This window comes from Cupressus sempervirens, chromosome 9, assembly GCF_028749045.1.
Source record: "Cupressus sempervirens isolate cs-2001-9-10 chromosome 9, ASM2874904v1, whole genome shotgun sequence".
NCBI classification, from domain to species: domain Eukaryota; kingdom Viridiplantae; phylum Streptophyta; class Pinopsida; order Cupressales; family Cupressaceae; genus Cupressus; species Cupressus sempervirens.
The window spans coordinates 514,778,961-514,804,415 of record NC_143126.1 but is presented as its reverse complement, the minus strand read 5'-3'; the positions used below and the strand labels follow the sequence as shown (position 1 = coordinate 514,804,415).

General features: G+C 35.3%; 1 protein-coding gene across 2 annotated transcripts in view; it reads right to left on the bottom strand.

The window, feature by feature from the left end:
- LOC149539617 (calpain-type cysteine protease DEK1-like) overlaps positions 1-24,978 on the bottom strand; it is a 122,357-nt gene extending 97,379 nt beyond the window's left edge. For both annotated transcript variants that reach the window (XM_089800844.1, XM_089800845.1), the window contains exons 1-9: positions 24,347-24,978; positions 14,247-14,497; positions 11,806-11,979; positions 11,582-11,717; positions 11,296-11,426; positions 11,000-11,114; positions 9,855-10,905; positions 9,597-9,707; positions 9,052-9,110 (exon numbers count right to left, since the gene is read on the bottom strand). In XM_089800844.1, coding sequence (XP_089656970.1) covers positions 9,052-9,110; positions 9,597-9,707; positions 9,855-10,905; positions 11,000-11,114; positions 11,296-11,426; positions 11,582-11,717; positions 11,806-11,979; positions 14,247-14,497; positions 24,347-24,468 — 2,150 coding nt within the window. In that variant the 5' untranslated portion in view covers positions 24,469-24,978. The remainder of the gene's footprint in view (positions 1-9,051; positions 9,111-9,596; positions 9,708-9,854; positions 10,906-10,999; positions 11,115-11,295; positions 11,427-11,581; positions 11,718-11,805; positions 11,980-14,246; positions 14,498-24,346) is intronic.
- Positions 24,979-25,455: the final 477 nt, after the last annotated feature.

Here is a 25,455-nt window from a genome sequence, read left to right as displayed (position 1 = left end):
GATACCAAATGATGCAAGCAAGGGATGAATAACTAGGGCCAAAGGCACACCCAGCTATCTAAACCACCCTGCAAGAGTTAACACAACGGAAGCAAAGACGAGGAACAGCACCAAAGAGAGAGAGAACAAGGATATATTTATTGATTCATCAAATATTCAGCATACATGCCCAGTTGTAAGGCCTTCTGGGTTACGGCCAATTACAAATGTACAACTTCCAAATCTCCAAATCAGCTTTTTAAATCCACATATCTCTTTTATTTTGAACTCTCCCCAAAAATCTGCCCTAACCCTAAACCTAAACACCCTACTTATACTTGCCAAAATGGCTTACGAATAATTCTAGAACATAGAGAAACCACAAGTCGGCCCTCATCAAATATAATTAACTATACCAAAATTAAATGTAAGCAAAGTCGGCCCAATTGGAACTAGGCAGAATGAACTAATGTGCAGGATTACAAAGAAACCCAAGATGCTCCTGCATCAGAATTGGCCACATGGTCTTTAGTTACCATGCATACTTGTGCTACTCTGTGTGGAAATGGAAAAGATCTTCGATTTAGGGGGTACACCTACAAATTGCATTCTACTTTTTGGGTGGATATTCTACCACAATTATTCTTTCTAAAAATCTTCCAAACATTAAATTTAGATGAATGTTGATACATTCTCACCAATTTTTCATAGGGTGCACAATATGCAATCATTTCATTGAGATGATATCTTCTTCAAGGCACATTGAAAAAGCAATTTGAGATGCTTCATTTCTTCTTCATTGTACTACCTTCGGCAAATTTGCAATGTATCTTTAAGAGGGCATTTCTTACAAATCATTCGACTATGTTGTCTTTGGCTGCACTTTCTATATTTTGCATGCATGTCTGTGAGTGTATCTGTGAATATGAATTCCAAATTCAAATCTTCTATTTGATTCACAAGCAAGTAGGTCAGTGGCGTGAATAGAAGAAATGCCAAAGTTTATACAACAAATTCATTTTGGATATATCTTTCAATCATTATATTTCACCCCTCGAGGAAACGTCTCTTTGCAACATTCTATCAATGAATGTTGCTTGCATATTATCAAACCCTAAAACTCTTCATTAGTGTGAGGAAAGAAAGGTGACTTTCACATCTCACTTAAAACCATGGTAAACTTTAAGAAAGCCACCTCCAAAAAAAGATATAAATATTGGTGAATCTTTCATTATTTTGAAAAAACAAAATTATTTCTATTGGCAAATCTCTCAATTTTTTATTCTAAATATGATTAATATTGGCGATTATTTTTGAATCATAATTTTTTTGTATAAAATATTGGCAAATCTCAATAATAATAGGAAGTTCATTAATGACCATGGAATATTACAAATCAAAATTGAACGTTTTTTTACCTCGTGGAATATTACAAGGATCATTACATATACTTTAAATTAATAGTGAAAACTAAATATTGGTGATATATCCCTAAAGTAACTAATAATAACGATAATTATTCATCAATTCAATTTAATTTCTGCAATAATATATTATATTTAGGTGACTCAAATCTATTCATGTAACAAATATTGTGGCAAATATTTGAGTTTAAATTTTTCAATAAAATAATTTATTTAGTGATTTTAAATATTCTAGAACTGAATTTTATAAAACTTTGACGATTTAGGTTGTATCAAATCTTAAATTACTAGCCAAAAAATTCTAAAATTAGCCAATTTGAGAATATTAGCCACTAAGTTATACATTGCTTAAAACAATTCTAACTACAAACTCTAACATAATTCGAAAAGAGAAGACAAACTTTCATAGGCATTTATGGGCTTCTTATATCATATGCACATTGGCTTTCTAGAAATGGCAACTCTCTCTATACTTTCAATGTATAGGATGATTTCAAAGGTGGCTCTCTCTATACTTTCCATGTATAGGATGATTTCAAAGGTGGCCAAAAGAATTTTACCCCTACTAAATGTATTTTCTTCAATTTCTTTTTTTAAAACTAATTCAATAATTCCATTCCATGAGCTTTCAACAATAAATTTGTTGCATTCCTTGAGACAACATGATCTCACTGTCAAAAATTTCAAAGCTCCCATTTTGTAACGCAGGTATAGAAATTGACAATGGAGATTGTCAAATTATCCCTTCAATTTGCATTTGCTTGAGAGTTTTTGAAGTGTTTTCAAACAATTCATCTTTTTGAAATTATCTTACAATCATTGCAATTCCATCAATTGACATCTCTTTGAGGCTTTTTTCTCAACTGTCTACTAAATTATGTGCTTGTTCGAAATTCCATAAAAATGTTTCCAACCATAATATTGAGCATCCCCAAACACTGCAATCAGTTGTAATGCTTGGACCCATCTTTGATAATTCACACAATCATTATAGTGTGTAAGATCCCAACTCGTTTGGTGTATCATTTTTTGTATTTCATGCACATGCATGTTTTCTAAAGCATTTTCAGCCATGGTATCTGAACAAAAGTTTCCTTCCATCGTGCTTCAATGGGCATGTCCATATGCAATTGTAGAGACGAAGAGAATGTTGGAAAAGCTTTGGGAAGGACCCTCTTCACCTGCAAATTACACTTCTTGAAAGTTTCGAACATGTTTTCACTAAGTCCATTAGTTCTAAATATTGCTATCTTCAAGCTCCATGAGATTACTTTTCTTCCAGGCATTTCTTTTAAATATCACTTGCAAAGTTTGACCTATTACGGATTGAGAAGTTGCACATAGGAGGAAAAGTGTAGATTTGATGGTTTCTAACAATGAGTATTTAATGCCTTTTTGGAATTAGTTATAATAACTAATTGTTTTCCAAAATAAATGAGTTGACAAGTTTGTTGACTTCTGAAAACCACCAATGACAAAGGGGGAATAACTAATACAACTTTGTATTAATTTGTATTGCAAATGCCAAGTTTGTATTGCAAATGTATCAACAACTTGGCCAACTAATACAAAATACCAAAGGAAGTAAACTTTGCCAACTTTTGCAAATCTCCAAAACGCTAGTTGTCATGTCAAAAAGCTTATTCAAAACTCCAGTGATGATCTAATAAACTTATACAAGCACTCAAAGTTGTCGATGGATTGTTAAACATGTTGCTATCTTTGATCCTATGATTTATTATTATCATCTTGACTTCTATCAAAGATTGGAACACTTCGGTAACTCTTTCATACACTTGAAACTTTACTTATTCCATTGAATTTATCGACATTGCAAACAAGTTTAACAGCTTGGATAACTTTTCAATATCACTGATACTACGCAATCTTCATTTGTCAAAAATTGAAGAGGTGGTCACTTGCCCCTTTACTAGTTTATCAGGCCTTTAGACAACCATTATAACTTTCACAACCCACAGATAGCGACTTTTGTTCATTAATGGGTCACTTTGATTTAAATTATCAACTTTTTTGACAACATTTTGGCATACACAAACTTGTTGATGGGATATTGGATTAAACCCAACCAAAAACTTCCACATATTCTTGTAAAAGTCAAGTGGACTTAATTTTATGATGCACTTTGGAGTTTAAAAGCAAGCTCCCACAATTAGAACTCACAATCCAACCTTTATATCACCTCCCAATTATATGTTATTTCAAACATTATCATGCAAATGGACAAAACATTATCATTGAGTAGCTTTGCATTGAACTGCCAAATGGGGCCATTCGAAATATTGATAAGACCATGATAGATTAATGTGGATATCATGTCCATTATAATATTTATCTCTGATAACTTTCCAAATTGTTGATAATATGTTTACTAATAGATCTCAAACAAACCATAGGTTTTTGGAGCAAGGTCCCAAAAATTCAAAGTGTTAGAAATGCTTGGAATCTATCAACTGGATCATCTTCCAAATTGACACTGTCACTTGGAATAACAAGTGGAACACCACCATAAAATCATTCTTCCCTAACTTACACAAAGTCTGAGATTTAAACTACTTCATGACATTGGTACAAAAAGCTCAAAAAATCTCAAGTCTAAAAAATGGGTCTAACACAAAGAAACCGTCATGCGCTGAAACACAAGACTTTGCATGGTAAAACATGTGTAAGACCTTGCAAGTCACAATAAGCACATGCAAGTACATGCAACCCTCGAAAATCAAAGACTTTTGCTCAATTCAAGACATCGCGCAATCAAAACCCTTAGCTAGGCTTGCGATTTCAGCAAAAATCTTCAAAGACGAACCATAAAAATTTCAAAATACCTCTAACAATTTTATTCTAATAAACCAAAAAATATTTGTTTGGAAAAAAAAAAACACAAATTAGAATAGGCTCCAATTTTTCTTAAAAAATTCACCAAATTTTATGAAATCCCATCGACCCACTCTAATATGGTGTTAGGGTAAATCGATGTTGTTTTCAACACAAGAGACAAATGTTCTTTATACACATACAAAGACGATGTTGCAAAAAAAACTATCGTCAACTAAAGGATAAAAAGTAGAAACAGCATAATACACTAAAGACTAAGAAGATCATTAAAGAAGCGTTATAATATTCTAATATAAACAAGAACAGCAAAAGCTCTGCAATACTTGTGGAGAATAGTGATAGGACCTCACACTAGCTAAGCCCCTCATACGTATCGCATGAGCCACATGAGGCCAAAGAGGATGCTAAATTCACTCTTGGACCTAGGGTTTCCACGATACCTTATCAAATCACCCTACCTTATCACTTTTATGGTCAAGTCCCCTAAGATAATTCTAGCAATCTATTGATTTGATTGGCATCCCTCATATTTGTTATTTCTAAACTAAAGGAACCTAATTATGACATTATGATTATAAGCAAACCCTAATTGTGTTGCCAGATTTCAAGTTATTAATCACATAGTTAAAGAAACCCAATATATGGTTAAACCCTATCTAATCTTGGAAAATTATTATTTTAGGGCAAAGTAGGGAAGGGACATTATAAGTGGTATAAGAGTGTAATCTTGCCATCCTACACGACATGCCTATTTTTATAGCCATCAAATTAGTTTTAACTATTCAACCCTTTTTGCTAAGTGGGTCAAAATATAATGAGGGCTGAAATTATATTTCTATTTGGAAGTGCCTTGAACTACTTTGTGTCTAACATAAACATGCTTCCTTTGAGTGTATTTTTAATTTTATATACATACACTTCATACAAATACTAGTGTTTGCCTCACATTTGATAAACTTCATGTATTTTTACTCCATAAAAACACCCCCCAGGTGTGTCGATTGATGACTTACATGTGTAACATGTATTGTTTGCGTGCTCCATGTATGACATGTATTTATTTCTTGCCTCATGCCTTCTGTGCTTGACTAATATTTGTGTACTCCTTCATGCCTTGCATGTTTGACAAATATTTGTGTAATCCTTCATGTCTTACAAATCTGGCATGTATTTAAAAGCATTTCTTCATGCTTTATGTGCCTGGTGTATACTTAAGTGTATTGCTTCATGCTTTATGTGTCAAGCATGTATTTATTGCTTTATGCTCAACATATATACTTAAAACGTTGTGTGCATTTAAACTTTATATGGCTTCATGACTCGTGTATGATTCATCCCTTACATGTATTCATATGTACCCACGTACTCTTGCTTATAACTTATGATGTGTATATATTCATATGCATGATTTATACCTTCCATATTTGATTCATACATGTATTCTTGTGTAGACTTCATTCCTTGTGCTCTATATGTATTCATATATGTGATTCATGCTTTGTGTATTCATGTATGACTCATGCTTTATGTGTATTCATGTATGACTCATGCCTTGTAAATTCACGTGTATGACTTGTACCTTGTGGATATGATTCATGCTCTAAATATATCCATTAGTATACTTCATGCTTTACATATTTTAAATGGATGTTTCATGCCTTAAGCATATATTCCATACCTTATGTGTATTCTCCATGTGTACTCAAGGATATGCTTCACATCTTTGATGAATTTCTATGTTTGCTTCATATTTGAAGAGTTTTCAGCATGGTTACTTCATGGGGGTGCATGCATTATGTCTGACGTGTTTTCAGCAAGTTCTTGCATGTTTGAGTACTAACTGTTTCTAGATCCATATTCTTACTTTCAAAATAAAATTAGGTAAATATGCTACATGCAACACTAAAGATGTTTGTCGTGCTTTTAAATCTCAACTTAACGTGAGGAAAGCACACCCTTGCTACGATTCAAGGAGGCGTCCATGCCATTATACAAGCGAGAGGAAACTGGTTTTAAAATGACAACCCTGCAAATTTCCAAACATTGGTTGACACAACTCGAATTAAGGACAAAAACATGTCTTCAGATAATATTAGCACTGATGAACCTAAATCTCAAAAAGGTCTAAGCATCAATCTAAAAACTTGAATAAAATTGACATTTCCTGAGGACAAGCAAATTTGGGAGGGGAGGTCTGTCATGTCCCCAACATGAGACACCTATACAAGTATCGGAAAATCATCTTACTTGAAAGTCTTCAAAATTTTCGATAAATGTTGAGCCTAAGAAATGAATGAGTACTAGATATAGAGGTATAGAGAAGAAGTGTGGAGATGTGAAGGACTTCATGTGATTTTCTCGTCCTCCCACGTCATGACAGACAGATACTCCAATTTTGTAAAGTCCCTATGAGGGACAAAATTGCAAGGTCCATCAAAAGATTATTGTTGAAAGATAGATAAAGATATATGGATAGAACATCTATCCATTATAATTTATGCTTTGTCTGCTGGTCTCAACAACTAAACTATAGAAACACCATGACCCTGTGCTTCACAGGATACAAGGAATGGTCAAATGGAATAATCTGAAGATAACTATATCAAAGTAGAGTTCTAAATCTTCCGTCCAAGAACTATATTAATGCACTAAACATATATGGTCCCAGAGAGACATTAAAGTGAAGAGCAGTTACAATAACAGTCTCAAAGAAGTCTGATCTCAAATAGTAAACAAACAGACAGAGATGATATAAGCAAGTACTAAAGCTGAGATTTGTAGTAGAAACATACATAAAATCAACAACTGTATTGCCCAAAATAAACAAAGTTTAAGTATCAACAATAAACTAATACTCAGAAATAATCACAAACCAACATGCAACATCCGACTATTACTATTAGGAGGGAAAAGCTGTGATCTGAGTTGAAGCAGATTTATTACCAAATGCTGCAAGTTCATTGTATTTATCAAAAGCTGAGATTAGTAAAACTCTTTATAAAGGTATGATTAAAAAACAGAAATAATCTAAAACTCCACGTTGATCAGTGATTATAATAATAGGCAGCAATTGGTCAAGAACAAATGTCAATTAATTTACACAAGGTCTAATTTGCATGGCCAACCATTCCATTTGAGAGGGGTATCTTTAACAGCAAGATATATAGAGGGAATCGATTCCGCCCTAATTATGATTGGGAGAGAGAAATAGAAAATAAAATAACTGACTAACTCAGGTCATTGATTCCCTTGGGATATCATCTGACATGTAGTGGATAATAAGTATTTTGACTGCTACTTGTTGTTTGGACTTTGTATACATTTTAGAGATATAGTTTTAATAAGTGACTGTTTATAGGCAGACAGTCCTACAGACATATATGCATCTGCATACCAATGGTTTAATATGCATTCTATGATTGTCTAAAATGGCAATAATAGGTATACTATTGGTTCAATGTCTTAAAATGGAAAGTATGTATAAGATATTCTATGTATTTTCTGACTGCTATAATCAATCGTGGTAACAAAAATGAGGTAGTCACTGGTGGGAGAACAGTGATGAGGCAAGCTTCTAAGCACACAGCCTCTTGTCTATGACCAGGGGAGTCCCCATGGGGCCAAATGGGGACAAAGTTTGGGCTTAGGAAGGATAAGACTTTTGGGGCACCGATTGTGAATGCTCCTGACAATCCCTATTATGGTAAAAGGGTGTTCAATCATTGGAAGCAGGTTAGGAAAGGCAAAATGGAAGAGAACAGTGTTAGGACCCCACACTAAGTACACCACCTCATATGTATGGCACAAGCCACATGAGGCCAAGGGGGGAGATAATCCACTCTCAGGCCCACGATACGAGATTTCTAGTTAACCTCATCAAATCACCCTACCTTATCACTTCTATGGTCAGGTCACCATTAGTTAATTCTAGCAATCTATTGATTTGATTCACATCCCTCATATATGTTACTTCTAAATTAAGGAAATCTACCAACGAGATTATGATTAAAAATTAACCCTACACCTTGCAAGAATTCATGTTATAGATCACATAGTTGAAGAAACTCTATATATGGTGAATCCTAACCCTAATCTTGTTAAATTCTGATTTTAGGGCAAAGTACAGGAGGGACGTTGCAGATTTGCATCAAGACTCATATCAGAGTAGTAAGTACGCCAAGTGGTAAACAGAGAGAAATGAAAGAGGTTGATAGAGACGCAGGAGGGGACCATGTAATGAACATATTAAACATGTTGGTTAGAGGACAGGAAGAACAAAATCAACGCATGCTTGAAAAAAATCAGCATATTGCACAATTGGTGGATATGATGGTACAACTTAAGGCAGCAGCAACAACATTTTTTATTGCAATATAACGGGAGCTGGTGCAGTCAGCTATTAATCTACCAAAAAAAAAAAAACTTCATCAACTTATAGCACAATTTCGAAGTGTGATTTTGCAAACTTCATCAAATTATAGCACAATTTCAAAGTGTGATTTTGCAAACTTGACCAAATTATAGCACAATTTTAAAGTGTGTGTTTGATGATGTTTTTGTTTATAAATTATTTATATGAAAAATATCAGAATGCAATCTTCCAGTTGTACTTTTTCTTTTATATATCAACATGGGATCATGCTAAATATAATTAAAATATATATACCGCAATAAAGCAAAAAAGAAATGCCAGAATAAGGCATTAAAGGGATGTCCCTTATAAATATTAGAAATTAAAAGTAACATACATGAAGAGAGTTCTTTCTAAATATTAGGGAAAAAATGAGTAACATACCTTAAGACGGACAGAATCAAACCCGCAAATGTGCTCACGAGCCATGCAATGAAACAATACTGATATAGAAAAAAACATGTTAGAGAGCAATGATATTACTGGCATGTATAGATAAAAGTCAATCCAGTAACATTTATTTGTTCCAGTCCTGAAGGCATTCATTTTAATGTCAAAACATTATTTGATATCTCATATCTGCATTAATATTGTCCTAACTATGATATAAAACATTCAAGGCAATCCCACGAAGTAAGACTATAATATAACCACACAGAAACATAATCTCAATATTTCATATTTCCCGACTAGGAGGAACCAAAGAATTATAAACTCCCCAAAAGCTACAAATCAAACAAAACAAAACCTGTAAATGATTACAATACCATCTCATTTGAAATTACAATCATCACAGAAAAGAATAACGTTGGTATTTCCAAGTATAAAACCAAAACAACCCAAAACAGCCAATCATTTAATGTTCATTTTATGTCCACAAGAATTTGCATGGGCAACTAGGTATAATGACAACAGGTAATATGCTATACCTTCCTAGGTTTAGAAGTCATTGCCATTTCTTCTGCTTGTAGGGAGCGAATGAAAGCCATTGTGGAGCAAAAAACAGGCGGTAAAAGCAATGCCGCCAAGCCAAATTGGAACTGCATAACAAGTACAATTCCAAATTCATCATACAATGACATGTAATGAATTATATGATATTTTCAAGATAAGATTCTACTGAGAAATTAAAAACAATCCAATAATATGTTATCATGGTATCTTAAGCAGTGAGTCTCAATCCTTGCCTGCTGGTGGGTTCTATTTATCACGTTTACGGTCTTTGGATGTAATATACCAACGGCTGCAGTCTCTGCAATAAAAAGAACAGTGACAAGAGCCCAAGCTTTCTCTGCACTGCCTGCTAACATTTGCACCAAAAATCGTATAGCTTGTATCCAATCTTCAAATCCTCGTTGTCGAAGCTCTTCTGACCATGAGATCTGATTCATTACAACACTTTCTATTTGGTGTAATTCAGTACCTGCACCTTCTGTGTTATCTCTGTGATCCCTATCTGCATCCAAACTGCTTCTTTGCAGCAATGCCAGTATTGTTGGATCAAGGCCCTTGTCCTTCATCATCACAGCAAAATTTGGATCCAGCCCTTTGTCTTGCAGCAGACTGCTTAGTTCCTGATCTCCTTGTCTAGCTTTTAGCTTTAGCATTGAACTAATCCTTGGATCATTCAATCTTTCCTGAAAAACCATTGCTAAATTGAAGTCCAAGTTTTGCTGATTGATTGAGCTTCCACCTGATGTACTTGAGTCAGATCCTTGACTATCTATTTGATTACTTGGACCAACTACTAGATGCTTGTTACGGTCTGAAGAAGGCATCTCTAGTTGCCGGTCCACTAAAGCCATTCCACTGTCAAATTCCTGACAGGTAGGAGGGCAGGCAATAGCATTCTGTAAACCCAAACTTGGCCTTCCACTGTCCAAGCTTTTAGCACTGTGTTCACCCTCTTGATCATCTTCAGCTCCAGGAGTGTTATTCCAGCTTGCTCCACCATCACCTTGATTCTGCACCTTATTTCTACAAAAAGTGTCAATAGTAGTTCGAATTTGAGCAGCTTCAACGCTACTGCTGCGTTTTGCACTTGATTCATAGCCTTCTGAGAAACTTGACGAACTACAAGCACCTTTCCTTCTGAATCCCTCTCTGAGGCGAACCACAGTGCTCTCAAGTGCATCTCTCCTTGCAGTCAAAGGGCTCACAACTGAAAAACGGCGTGTGATAGCAGCCCCCGACAATGCTGAAGCCACCACTGCATAACTTATACAATGGCCAAGATACCTGAAGAAATACAATTGAAGTAACCAAAATGGCAATGAGGTTCAAAATAATATGCAAAGTATAAATCAAGATCAACTGAGTAATTTGAACATACCAATAATGCACTCCAAAGCATATGAAGAATGATCTGTATATTCCAGCGACAAACAATGCAGTCACTCGACTTTGGAGAAGCTCAAAGCCAAACAGGCATGCTCCCACATACACATCTGTAAAAGCAATGAAGCAAATCATACATTGATTTCTTTGAAATATGAGTAAATTTGTCCATTTCAACGTATTATAACTAAAAAAGTTATTCTCAAAATCCCGTAGGAAAAACATTTTGACTCTTATCTGTTTAAAATAAAATAAAATTATTTGCAAACCAATGAATTGTACTCATGTTACCCAAAACAACAACAGTAATTGATGTCACTCCCCCCAGCCAGCGAGCCTCCCTTGCAGTCAACCCATATAAAATGGAGTACACAAGAAGTACAAACAAAGACCCAATATATTGACACCCACTATGAAAAGTCCTGTAAATGAACATGTCACATTAGAAGTCTCTCCAAACAACACAATCCAACCACCATGAAAGGCAAAATATGGCTTTCGAAATTAATTTACGTCATATTCAAGACTCAAACTATGTCCAAAACTTTGATTGTAAATCATCCAGAGATATTCTTGCCTGTTTGGTTTTCGTATTGCAGAATTATTAAGGTCTGGAGGTTCTGGTAAACAGGCAACTGGACCAACTTCAATACCATCAGCATAGGCAAATTTGTAGGACCTACGCACATACTCATCTACATCTAGACCTGCTCCTGTAAGTGAAAAAGGGGAAAAATTTATAAAAATTAAAAACTGAATGGTATATAGTTGCAACAAAAAAATTGTGATGAAAAAGCTTACCATTAAAAACCATTCGACATATAAAAAGCATGTTGATTGCAAGAGCTTGTGCTGAAACACCAAAGAAGAAACCAGATGCTGAATATGCATTACTGCCTGCTGTAATATAAACAGCTGATAGTTCATATGCACAAAGTAATGCAACCGACAAGTATAGAAGAACTTCAACAGCTCCTGCAATAGTGAAACACTCAAATATTTACTTTGAAGAACTCCGTACAACATTCTTCAGATTATTATCCAAATAATTTCTCTGAAATAATAGAGAAGTATTCGACAAGAGAGCTTTATTGGACAAGCATTAATATCTCGAATTCATCTATCGAAAAGAAACCCATGAGTATCAAATGAGCTGACTATATTAAGTAGATAATATAAGCTAGATGGGCATCATAAAGCTCATAACTCTTAGCATTTTTTAACATGAATTTTAAATATCTATACTAGTTTATCTACAACTTTAAGAAGTTATTTACTCCATAGCTTAAGTATATAACTATATCAATACTGCTAGAATTCTATGAAAACGGATTATTTCAGTAGTTTTATATGTTATTTTATTTCCTAGATTACAAAGGCTTTACTCCAATTAGATTATTTTTACTGGAGGATTTTTTTTTTAGCTCTCAAAAACATAAAAACAAAATATTTAATCTTATGTTAACATATTAAGAACATATATGTTTTTAAAAACAAAAGATTAATTAATACAGTGTATAAGGAATAGGAAATCAAAACTACATGAACACAATATAGGAGCTTATAGTGTGACAAATAAAAAATACTACTTTAACAAGTTAATTTAGATTTTTATATTTTGGTATCTATTTTTAATATAGAAGCATAAATCCCCAAAAAGACACGATTAATCACCATAGTTGGTATTTCCACTCCCAGCCCCCTACAACTCTCACCCCCCCCAAAAATCGCATTTTCAAATAAGATCAAGGTCAATTTTATTGATTGAATTGTTCTTTTTTTTTTTTATCGGTCAGAGGCTGAAGCCAAGATTAATTATTATGTTAATTATTATTATGTGTTAAGCATGAGTAGATTTGAACCAAGAACTCTTTCGATAAGAGGCTCAAAATTTACTGTTGTGTTGTATGCTCTTGCCTTGATTGAATTGTTCTTATTTACACATTTACAATCACGTTTAAATTGTGCTGTACAAATTTCTGAGATTTTCTAAATCACCTTTTCTTCATGCTTGGGGTTTATGTTTTAATCCCTTCTTTTGTCATTTTCTTCACCAAACATCCACAAATTAGAAACATCTCTAGGGGATGGAATTATCAGACAGTGATTACGCAGGCAAAGATGCAAGTGTGATAAGGTAACTTATCTCATTATTTCCAGCCAACTTATCAGAATGATGCCAAAGTGTAGGATCCGGAATTCTTTGTAAATTACGAGAAATATTAGCTTAAATAAAAAGCTGACAGACATTATTTTGGTTTTTTATTTCAATTTTAGTAGTAAATATCATATGCTTACTCTGTTACATCTTAATAGTTTCAGTTAGAGGCAACTAAATATATTTCAAAATTTTAATGTCTGTATATTTAAAAAATATGCATTATCTCTCAATAGTTTTGTTCTTTTTCAGTCACGACATCAAATGATTTCTGCCTGCTGCCACTCTATGCCTTTTGGCATAAAGAAGTGGAGCATACAGTTTTAAAAAAAGTGTGAATTCCACTTACTGTTTAGACTGGATGCAAAAAGAAATAGTTCCTGTAAATATATTCCTAGAAACCCCCAAGAGTAATGCTAAAGAGTATACTTAATTTTTGAAGTTCCTTGACACACCATCATTTTAATGTAACTTCCTTCAATTGTCCTATTTAGAAAGAGATAGGCACAACTTGGTACTCGACTTAGTGTCAAATTTCAAGAGATGACCAAAGAAAATTACAACACCTCAGATCAAATATCACATTAGTGTTAGTGTTATTCAAATGTGGCAGTCTTATTTTTAGCTTGGATCTGGAAAAGAACTGAGCACAAACAAAATTTTAGGAAAAAGTGAGTGATATGTATATATTTTACAAAGAAATTAAAAATGAATAAACAAACAAAAGCACATCCTCCCCGAGCTCACCAAGGCATGGCAGAAATGAGATTACATGCCTCCTTTTTGCTGCTCACACGCAGAATCAGGGAACTCAAAAAAAAGTCTCATAATTATTGGTTTCATTATTAGATTTCAAATGTTTGTGGAACCATTTGCAAAGAAAGTTCAGCATGTAAACTAGCCACCATATTAGAATAACAAGACTGCATTGGAGTAATGCAGGCCTCTATACATGTAACCAGCTTAATAAGTCCATCTAAATTATTTCTATGATTCCTAAACTAGTAACATTAGAAGTATGACTATATAAACCATGAGCTCTAAATTTAATTTGAGAACATACAAATGAACTGAATATACATACGTGAACTCTGCCACTGAGTTCTCCACCAAAGCATAATTGCATAAAATGACAACAGAAGTGCTGTCCCAGCAATAATTACAGCCAACCCAATTATATCACGATCCAGAATTGCCATAAGCCAGCTTCCCCAGACAATTACAACCACTATTGGTGAAATTACAATAGCCCAGGCTGCTAGTGATAACAATCCCGAGATGGCACATAACTGGGGACCTTGAAGAAATGTTGGCCATTTTCTAGCAAAAATCCAGCTGCAACATACACCAAGAAAAATTCTTACTAAGCATCAATACCAGTGACCATTTAGGCAAAATCATAGCACTCCTTACTTCCATTACATGTGCAGATGTATAAAATACAAGCATACATAAATAACCGAAAAAAAATTGTGGAAGTATTACTTTGTTATGGTCAACTAGATAAGCAATTCAGACCACTGAAAAATAAGCATGCACTTATGCAGACTATATCAGCTCTATTTGAACTGAGCAAAAATAATAATAATTAGTTTTAAAAACTACACAATTATCTCTTATGAAACTTTCATTCTGGATTTGCTTCAAAAGTAAAATTCCATACAAACATTTACATCAAATAAGGCCAGCCAATCATCTCTCATTATCACGTGAAACTTCACAGTGTTCACACACATTTGCATAGTTCAATGTTCTTGTTTCCTGAATTTTTACTGAATTAGATACAATAATGAATAACAGCTTTATAACCATGGGTATAAGAATGCCCACAACATCTGCAGTTGAAATAAATTGATCGCTTTTAGTAAGGCTTGCTCCGCAAATAATCTAAATAACCCATCAAATCAGTTTTATCATATGTTTGGGGGATCACCAATTAGTGTTGGTTAAGTGGTGGTATTGTTGTTCCCAACCAGATTCAAAGCTCCCCCCGGACCATTGGGATCATGGGCTTGTGCCTTCACTGATCCAATGTGCACATGGGTTTGGGCCTAAGTTACCAGATTCTCTCCTAGACCTAGGAATTACCGGTTCAATTCTCTCAAAAGTCTGGTCCTTGTCAGATTCTGGCAAAAGTCTGCCACAGAGACCGAATTTCGTTGGGAATTCTCTCAAAGCAACCCTGGCAGAATTCAGACGACTTTTGAGTGACTTTGGATTCCAGCATAGGAACACAGATAGAATTTCAAAGAATTTTGTCAAAAAACACCTTTTTGTTTACTATTTCAAAAAGTATTTATTGGCAAAATAGACTCAGAATTAGATTCAAGCACATGATTGAACTCAAATTACTTATCATATTTAATTTGAATTGAATGCTACTTGAGAAGAATCAGGATGTATAAAAGTGTCACACATCTATTATGGAATGTATGTTGTGCATATTAACATGTATAGAAAGCTATGGATTGAACATAATTTAAAGATATCTTTACTGTGGTTAAATTGGATCCTTGAGTACGACAATTAATTTGTGAAGCTTACAATATGGCACAATCATAACATTGAACCTTAAACAGGCCTAATAGCATTAACTTTGTGATTCTAATTTGCAACAGCTGAATCATGATTCACTTGATGGTTTTTGATGATATTTGATCATGATGGCTGATTATTAAAGTTTCACATTATTGATTTCGAACTGAAACATTGATATGATGGTGTATTTTGCTATGTTTCTTTAAAATTAGCATAGTGGTGTATGAACTTCTATATATATATAATTTTCACATTATTGATTTTGAACTGAAACATTGATATGGTGGTGTATTTTGCTATGTTTCTTTAAAATTAGCATAGTGGTGTATGAACTTCTATATATATATATATATATATATATATATATATATATATATATATATATATATATATATATATATATATATATATATATATATATATATTCATTCTTGTACAGACGAACCCAAAACAAATCCAAACCCAACCCCAAAAAACCATAGTTACCGATTCGGGATACGAATCCGATTCGGGCACGTGAATCAGATCCATGGATTCGTGATTTTTTTTTTCCCGATTAGGATTCGTGAATATATATATATATATATATCTGTTACTAGTTGGGGCTTGGGCATATATATATTTATTTGTCTCTCATTTATTAGTATATATAATGCATAAAAAGGTCATTTTAGCACTAGAAAGCAAAAATATATATTTAAAAAAGTCATATTAAATAACTTAGACTCACTTAAACCTGTTGATCCTTGAGGATTCACACTGGATCCTTGAGGATTCGTGCCTGGATTCATGTAGATCCGGGCAGGATCCTTGTTTTACACAGTGGATTCGTCAGGATTCGTGGGCCATGAATCCGGACGAATCCACTGTATAAAACAAGGATCCTGCCCGGATCTGCATGAATCCAGGCACGAATCTGGATCCGGATCGGACCCGAATCCGGATCCGGCCTCTAGGGCACGAATCCAGTAACTAAGCAAAAAACAAATTGAACGAATTTCAAACCCAAGTCTCGAACCCGACCCCATACCCAAATCCAAATTGGCAAACTTAGGTTTGGGCCTCACCTTCGTTATATGGGGATGAGGTCCCCCATTTGTGACCTCACTGGTTCATAGCTCCAGATCAAAAGTATTTCACATGGACCCAAAGGGTGTGTCATGCCAATGTCACTGGTCACTTCAAAAAGTTTACCAGGGCACCTTTTTTTTTAATATCCTATGGTTTACCAAATATTCCTCAAGACTCAAATCAATGTGCAATAAGATCAGTCACACAAAATCAAAACGAACCCCAAAAAAAATTGAACGAATTTCGAACCCAAGTCTCGAACCCAAACCCATACCCAAATCCAAACCGGCAACTTAGGTTTGGGCCTGACCTTCATTATATGGGGATGAGGTCCCCCATTTGTGGCCTCACTGGTTCATAGCTCCAGCTCAAAAGTGTTTCACATGGACCCAAAGGGTGTGTCATGCTAGTGTCACTGGTCACTTGAAAAAGTTTATCAGGCACTTTTTTTTTTTAATGTCCTATGGTTTACCGAATATTCCTCAAGGCTCAAATCAATGTGCAATAAGATCAGTCAGACAAAACCAAGATATTTTTTATTTTAAATCCAAAAATACTGTTACGAAAAATATATGAATGGAGCATCTCAATTTTTAAAGAATTTGCTGCTGCAACTGGGCATGAATTACTTCCTAGGATGACAGTCTCAGCAGCAAAGACAAGGTAGGACCGAACCCCTACCTGTTCATTCCTCATAGCACAATTATGTCATCTCTGCCATTCACCAATTCTGAACAGCTTCACAATACAGGTATATTTGCTTCAAAATGCAAAGGTCAGGGAGAGCTGAAGACATCTCTGGACTGTGCATTTAAGCAGCGCCTGTACAATGTAACATTTACTGTAGGTTTGTCGATACCAACAATACCGACAGAGAAAAATAGCGACGTAAAGCAATTTAAGGAGGCACCACTTTTGCAAGGATCGTTACTGCTGATTGAGAAAAGGTGCAGGCCTGTGCATTTGAAAGATCACTTAAATATCACAATTGGTATTAGCTGTTGCTAACTGCACCATTTTCAAGGTGCAATATAATTCATCAATCTATCTCATCAACTAGCTAGCAGCCATTTAAGTGTAGCAACAATCCAGAATGACATCTTATCGACATTGAAATCTCTGCACGCACTTAATATTGTGAGTTGATTGAATCTAAGATTAAACATTGACAAAATCTAAGTCTCTGCTTAATTTTGTTTGACTTTATGTGTGATTTAACTATAGAAATGATGTTGTGAATCAGTTCACTGTTCTGGATTGCAAGGTTATCTACACTGGTATATTTCAGTGGGATCAGAATTAGGAATCCTGCCAGCCCATGTTTAATTCACGAGTGACAGACATTAGAGGTATCAACAACAAGAGAAGGAGGCTGCCACGGGAGACAAACAGGAAGACAATCCTCAAAAAATCGTCAAAGAGACCAACAAGTTACAGTCTAGCAGGAAAGATACTGGTGTGGAAATGCTGCACCTTCTACAAGAGGATTGAACAAGCAATTGAGTGTCAGAAGACACACATACCAAATGGAGCAAAAGGGAGTAGCTCTGGTGTTGGAAAAGCCTCAGCCAATACAAATCAAGCCATCAAAACCCCATATTGCCATCCAAGAAAATGCAAGGAAGAGATTGAGAAGGCAACCAAGGACCTATTGGATATGAGGCATATAAGGCCTAGTTTCATCCCATTTGCCATCCATGGTTTTGGTAAAAGAAGAGGATAGACTAAGAGTATGTTCATTATTTATAGAGCTCTCAAGAAAAGGACAATCAAAAATAACTATCCGATCCCAAGATCAACGAATTGATTGATGAACTCCATGGAGCAATGTATTTTCCCAAGATTGATTTGCAATCAAGGTACCAACAAATTAAGGTAAAAGATAAGGATGCACACAAAACAGCTTTCAAATGTCACTATGGGCATTATGACTTTTTGGTCATGCTACTTGGATCAACCAATGCACCCACCATCACCTTCCAATAATGTATGAATCATGGATTTATTCTTCAGTTGAAATTTCAAATTTGTATTGACTTTCTTTGATGACATCTTAATTTACTGTAAGACTTGGGAAAACTATTTTGGAGCACTTAGATGAAGTGCTTAAGCCTATTTGAGCATTCTTTTTATATTAAGGTCTCAAAATGTAAAATCAGGTTACCTGAAAATTTATATTTGGGGTTCAAGTATAGTGTGTAAGGGGTTAGTGTGAATGAGAAGAAGATCAAGGCAATCCAAGATTGGCCTAAACCAAGAAATTTGACACACTTGAGAGCATTTGTGGGACATTGTAGCTATTATAGGAGATTTGTAAAAGGGCTCTCACAGCTTGCAGCTCCTTTGACAATTTGACAAAGAAAGAGGTGCTCTCTTGGAGTCCAACAGCCCAACAGACTTTTGATAAACTTGAGGAAATGAGGCCATGTCATGTTTTGCCAATTCTAGATTTCTCAATACTTTGTCTTAGAATGCAATGCTCTAAGGGAAGGCACTGGGGTTATCTTGATGCAAAACAAACATCCCAAGCATATGAGTGTATGAATCTTGAGGAAATGAAACAAAATTTCTCTATTTATGACAAAAGTGTCGGCTATCATGCATGCTCTAGCCAAATTCTGACAATACTCGGTTTACTGGAAGTTTAAAGTCAAGAGGATCATCAACAGTCTGAAATTATTCCTCAACCAATTAAATTTGAATGATAGGCAGCAGAAATAGGTAAGTAAACTTCAACCCTACCATTTTGACACTGAGCATATAAAAGGGAATAATAATGTGATGGCTGATGCACTCTCTAGGAAGCTCTCTAGGACACCTTATTTCTGCTTTATAACTAATATATCTTCTGATTGGAGGACTTGTATGATGGTTGAACATGTTGAGAATCCAATTGCTAACAATCTTTGGCAAGGAAAACTGCAAGATGATAGGTTTAAGCTGGTTGATGAGCTCATCAATTTACACAAATTGGGTGTACCTCATAGCTGAATCCAAGCTGAGGGAGAGGATTTTGAGGTCATGTCATGACACTCTACTCACTAGTCATTTGTGCTTCTACAAGGCATACAAGCAGGTGAGAGAATGTTTTCCATGGAATGGGCTTAAGAATGATGTGTTAAAGCATGTTAGAGAGCATATGGAATGCCAACAAAACAAAACAGAGTATGCTTTTCCAGCTGGTTTATTGCAGTCCCTACCCTTTCCAAATCAAAAATGGGGGAGCATATCCATGAATTTAATTACGAGGTTGCCAAAGGTACAAGGTAAAAATTTTATATATGTAGTTGTTGATAGGTTCACTAAATCCGCTCACTTTCATGCAATTTCTTCAGAATATGAACCCCCACAAGTTTTAGATCTGCTATTTAGAGAGATTTTCAAACTTAATGGTTTGCCAAAGGACATTGTAAGAAACAAGGACAGATGGTTTCTCAGTTTGTTTTGGCATGAACTCTTTTGTTTGATAGGCAATGAGTTGACACCAAGCAATAGCTATCATCAACAAACCGATGGACAAATCAAGATCCTAAACAAATGAATAGAGATCTACCTAAAGAGCTAGGTTGAAAAGCAGCAAATAGCTTAGATCAGGTGGTTGCATTTAAGGGAATATTGCTACAACACAACACATCAAACGTCAATTGATGTCTCCCCTTAAGGCACTTAAGGGTTATGATGCTACTTCATTTGTGGATTTGTCATTATGGATAGTAAAGTTCCAAGACCCAAGGATGTGGTACTGCTGGGTATGGGTATTTTAAAAACTCTCAAAAAACCTGCAAAAGATGCATGCTGATAGGCATTAAGGAGAGAGTTTTTGAGGTTGACAACAAAGTGTTATTGAGGTTGCAGGCCTATACGCAATCATCCAATAAAGGGAGTAAAGCTAAGAAGCCGAAGCAACAATTTTATGGACCCCACAAGGTATTGAAGAGGATTGGTGAGGTAGCTTATGAGCTAAAACTTCCACCCAACAGCATAAGACATAATGTTTGGCATATATCGTGCCTCAAGAAGGCTCTTGGACATCATATCATTCCTTTGGCTGAGTTAACACCCTTGGAGGAGGAAGGGAAGTTGATTCTTCAGCCTAAGACTATCTTGGATGTGAGAGAAAAGAAGCAAAGAAACAAGGTCCTTCTACAAAATTACTTGGTCAAACGGAAAAGTCTACCAATGGAGGATGTAACATGAGACGGTTTAGAGATCTTTGAGCATCCAAATGTGAAGCAGCTTGAGGACAAGTAATATCCTGGAGGGGAGGACTGCCATGTCCCCAACTAAAAAGATTCACTTCCGTTTAACAGTTGAAGGAACATAATAAGTATTTTTTGCACTATAATGTTGAAAAATAATATCATCACACAGAGGATGTAACATGAGACGGTGTAGAGATCTTTGAGCATCCAAATGTGAAGCAGCTTGAGGACAAGTAATATCCTGGAGGGGAGGACTGTCATGTCCCCAACTAAAAAGATTCACTTCCGTTTAACAGTTGAAGGAATATAATAAGTATTTTTTGCACTATAATGTTGAAAAATAAGTATTAATAATAATATATTAATAAAATTATTAATATCTTTTCTATTCTGTTGGCCGGCCTATTTGTCTCTTTCTTAGGCTAACATACACAATTCTTTTTCCTAATGCCAATTTAGTGGGTTTTGGAATCTTCTATTGAGTATCACGATTTTTAGAGAATTTGCTGTTGAGAAAAATTGCTTCCTGGGGCAACCATCTCATGAACATCACCGTTGTAGGACAGATCCCTTACCTATTCATTCCACATAGTGCAATTTTGTCATCTCTGCCATTCACCAATTCTGAACATCTTGGTGAAGCAGGTACTTGTGCTTCAATAAGCAACGGTCATGGAGGGCTAGAGACATCTTGGATGCCATACCTGTAGCGCACATTTGAGTAGAAATTGCATTGTCACCTTTGGTATGTCTGTAGACAGCAGCAAACCAAGCAGAGGCTAATAGCAAGGTGAAACAAATTAGCGATGTGTCACATTTGCAAGGATCATTTCTGCTTATTGAGCATACAAGTACACCTCTGTGCATCTGGAAGATCATTGAAGTACCACGATTGGTATTAGCTGCTGATAAACACAATGTCATTCATTGATTTAACTACTCAAATGAAGTCGGCGACCATTGAAGTGTAGCAACAATACAGAATGACATCTTATGGACATTGTAGCCTTTGTATACACTGAATCTAGCAAATTGATTAAATCTGAGAATAGACATTGGTAAAATCTGAGTCCGTGCTCGATTCTGCTCATATAGCCTACGCATAAATTCACTGGAGGATGACTGCTATTATGTTGTGTATTTGATTCTAGAACTACTGCTGTAAATCAATTTATTGTTGTGATGTGCAGAGTTATCTGCAGATTCTGCACAGGTATATTTCAGTCTAAATTTCCTGAAACCACATGAAATTAATTGTAATTGTGCTCAATAAAAATCTAATTAAAATATGAAGGTATCAGGATTATATTTAGGCCCTTTTCCGGACCTGAGATACAATTTAGAGTGCTTACATAGAATATCGCCATCTACTAAATGCATCAACTTTATTTGCATTAAAACAAAACATAATAAGTTCAAAAGTGTAAAAACGCATATTAATGAAACAAGCAAGTTAAGAACAAGATGAGATATAATTATTTCAAATAACTATGCTGAAGCATATAGTCAATAAATAACATCCTTCATGCAATGTGCTCAAGACTCGAGAGTGATGTCTTGAATTATTCAACAAAGCTAAGAATATTCATCTTCAGTTAGCATACTAGTAACATTTTTATGAAAAACAAAATATAAGAGGTTAAAAAATCAAGAACACGTTGAAACAACACAAACAAGAAAAAGCATGATGACTAGTTTTTTCAACAAAATGCTGAAGCGTATGTTAATAATAACATCATTAATTAAAAATGTGAGTAGCCAATATGATGAGTAGTACTGATTTTAAAAATTTGTCTCAGCGAGCTCGTGAACAAGCTGATATGCAGAATCAAGCTCTTAAGTCCTATAGTCTGAAAACCTGAGCAGCTAAGGCAATGGGAAAACTGTGTATTTGAAATCATTCTTTTAACTCAATGATTGTCATAATTGACGTGAAGAGCAGCTGAGAGAACATAGACCAAATTGGCAAACTCTCCAGAAACTCAATGATTGTTATAATTGACGTGAAGGGCAGCTGATAGAACATAGGCCAGATTGGCAAACTCTCCAGAAATACAACGCTTTATTCCTGCTGGCTAGAAAATAAAAATAAACATGATTTTTCTATTCAACGATGTTGACCATTTTTTTGCCCATCAACTCTTTATTAAAGAATTTGTCTAAATAACACTCTTACAGTTTGAGATCTGATAACCCCCTAATGCTCTACACTTGTACAGAAGCTCACCATGATCATGACTTCTTACACAACCATATATTCTTAACATGTTTATAAATCAGTCAGTGTCTGATGTTACAAGTTGCAACTATTCTACAATATTGCGCCCACAGAGACACAATCGAACCTGTGCTTCCTCATTGTGAGAATGGATGCTTTCCAGGAAGAGGCTAGGCAAGAACTTCAAATGTTCCCAGCAATCATAAAGTTCTTCTCTTATGACTGGCTTCTATCTAAATATTCTGGTTTTTGAATGCATAGTCTTTTTCCTTCAAGTATTCCCAGAAGTCATAGGGCTCTTCTTTTATAAGTGGCTTCCCATTTCAAAAATCTGATTTTGGATACAGAAGTCTTTTTCCTGGTTTCCCATTTAAAAAATCCGGTTTTTGTCAGAAAATCCAATTTCTCTATCAATCCCGCATCTTTCTACTAAAAATGCCAATGGTCTACTTTGTGTAGCCATGATACTCTTCAGAGCAAAAAAATTAATGTTATTTTTTCATCTTTGCCATGACCCATATGCTGACCAAAATTTGCAGGTCCTTTTCATACGTAGTCGTCATGTCAACTAGAAGATATGTGTGTGTTTCTACGAAAAACTATGTTCCACAGAATTTCAGAATAGGCATACAAATTTAGTGAATAAGCCTGGTAGACTGTCAGCCCTTACTTTCAACGGCACATTAATGCGTCTAGCAATATTGATGTTACTATCCCCACCAGAGCCAGAAGAATGTTTGGAAGTGATGCTGGTATTTTCCAATGTGCACCTTTACTAAGTGTCAACTTACTGTAACAAAGAAAGAGAGCATTCAGTTTGAACTACATGACTCGGTTGCCAAAATTTGCTGTCAATGTTCCATGGAAAGAATATAACAAGATAACTGCTCATCTTATTTAAAATGAAAGCTTAAACAGCAGTAGTCGTTTTGCAGAAGTCTATGTAAAATAGGATTTCAAATCGGGCATCAGATTAAACAACATCGGATACAAGACAGAAATGCAGTAGCAATCTAGTAGACAGCATGATAAAACTCAAAACAACCAAAAGACAATAGGATGCCGTAAATAAATTAGAAACCGGTGAGAGAAATGCTGGCTGTTAGTAAGATCGAATTCTTAAAAGCAAGCACCAATAAAGCTGGGACATCTGACCTGTATATTCTCCAGGGCCGCCAATTGACACGGCAAAGAATGACAAGGCTGAGGGCACCCAGTAGCGCAAAGAGTGTGGCGCAAACTGCAGAGACGACCACCAGATCCCCTTCCCCTTCCATCTCTTTCTCCTTCAATTTCCCTGCTTCATTACCCTAGCAGCCCCACATTCCCCTCTTTCCCCAACCCCCGCTATAACCCTAAACTCCAAATACACACAAACACAAAACCCCATGCTACATCTACATCCTCTATCTCAGCCATTAAAAGCCTATCACCAAAACCATCTTCGTCCAACCCCTCAACACATTGTCCGTAAGATAAACGTGCGTGTGTTCCTACCAGAGGAAAAATCGTACCCTCGTACTCCCAAAATGAGGAGTTTGCCTAAAAGAAATATGGGATGGGGATTTCACAGAGAAGCGACTACGAGGCCACACGAATCCAGTGCCTCTATGCTCACTACATGTCCTTGTTTAAATCTTTGCAGAATTGAGTGAGAGAGTGTAAGGGTCATAGCCGTCGGTAAAAAGCTTACTCGAGTTGAGCTCAGCTGCCTGTCAGGGTTTTCAAGGCTATATAAGCAAACAGATTTAAGGATAAAAAGTTCTAAATTCTAATATTTTCTAAGCGATGAATTTCCTTTCCGCCCTGACATTTCAAAATTATGTAAAACAAAAAATATCGACAAAAATTGATGAAAAGACGGTATTATATTTGTTTTTGTAAAGGTGGTTGACCGAATACAATTTTCTTTGTATTAGGTGCATGTTGAAAGTTTTAAATGCGCTTTTGACAATCGATCAATATTTTATCCCTCTCACTCACTCGCCGCTCTCCCAATCCCAATAAGACGGTGAAAAGGTCATGCTATTGAGAGGGAGAAAGTTCATACCTTACAATTTTATTCTTCTATATATATTTTTAATGAATGAATGAAGAATTTAGTTTAAGGACTCTATACTAATTTCAAATTCTTCTTCGAGTTTGCATTGTAATATGAAGATCAAACTAGTGGTTTTGTTGTTCTTATTCTCTTCGAACAAGTTGTGCATGTTGTCTGCTATTAAATTGATTTCGCGTTGAGTCCTGATGTCATCATATGTTGA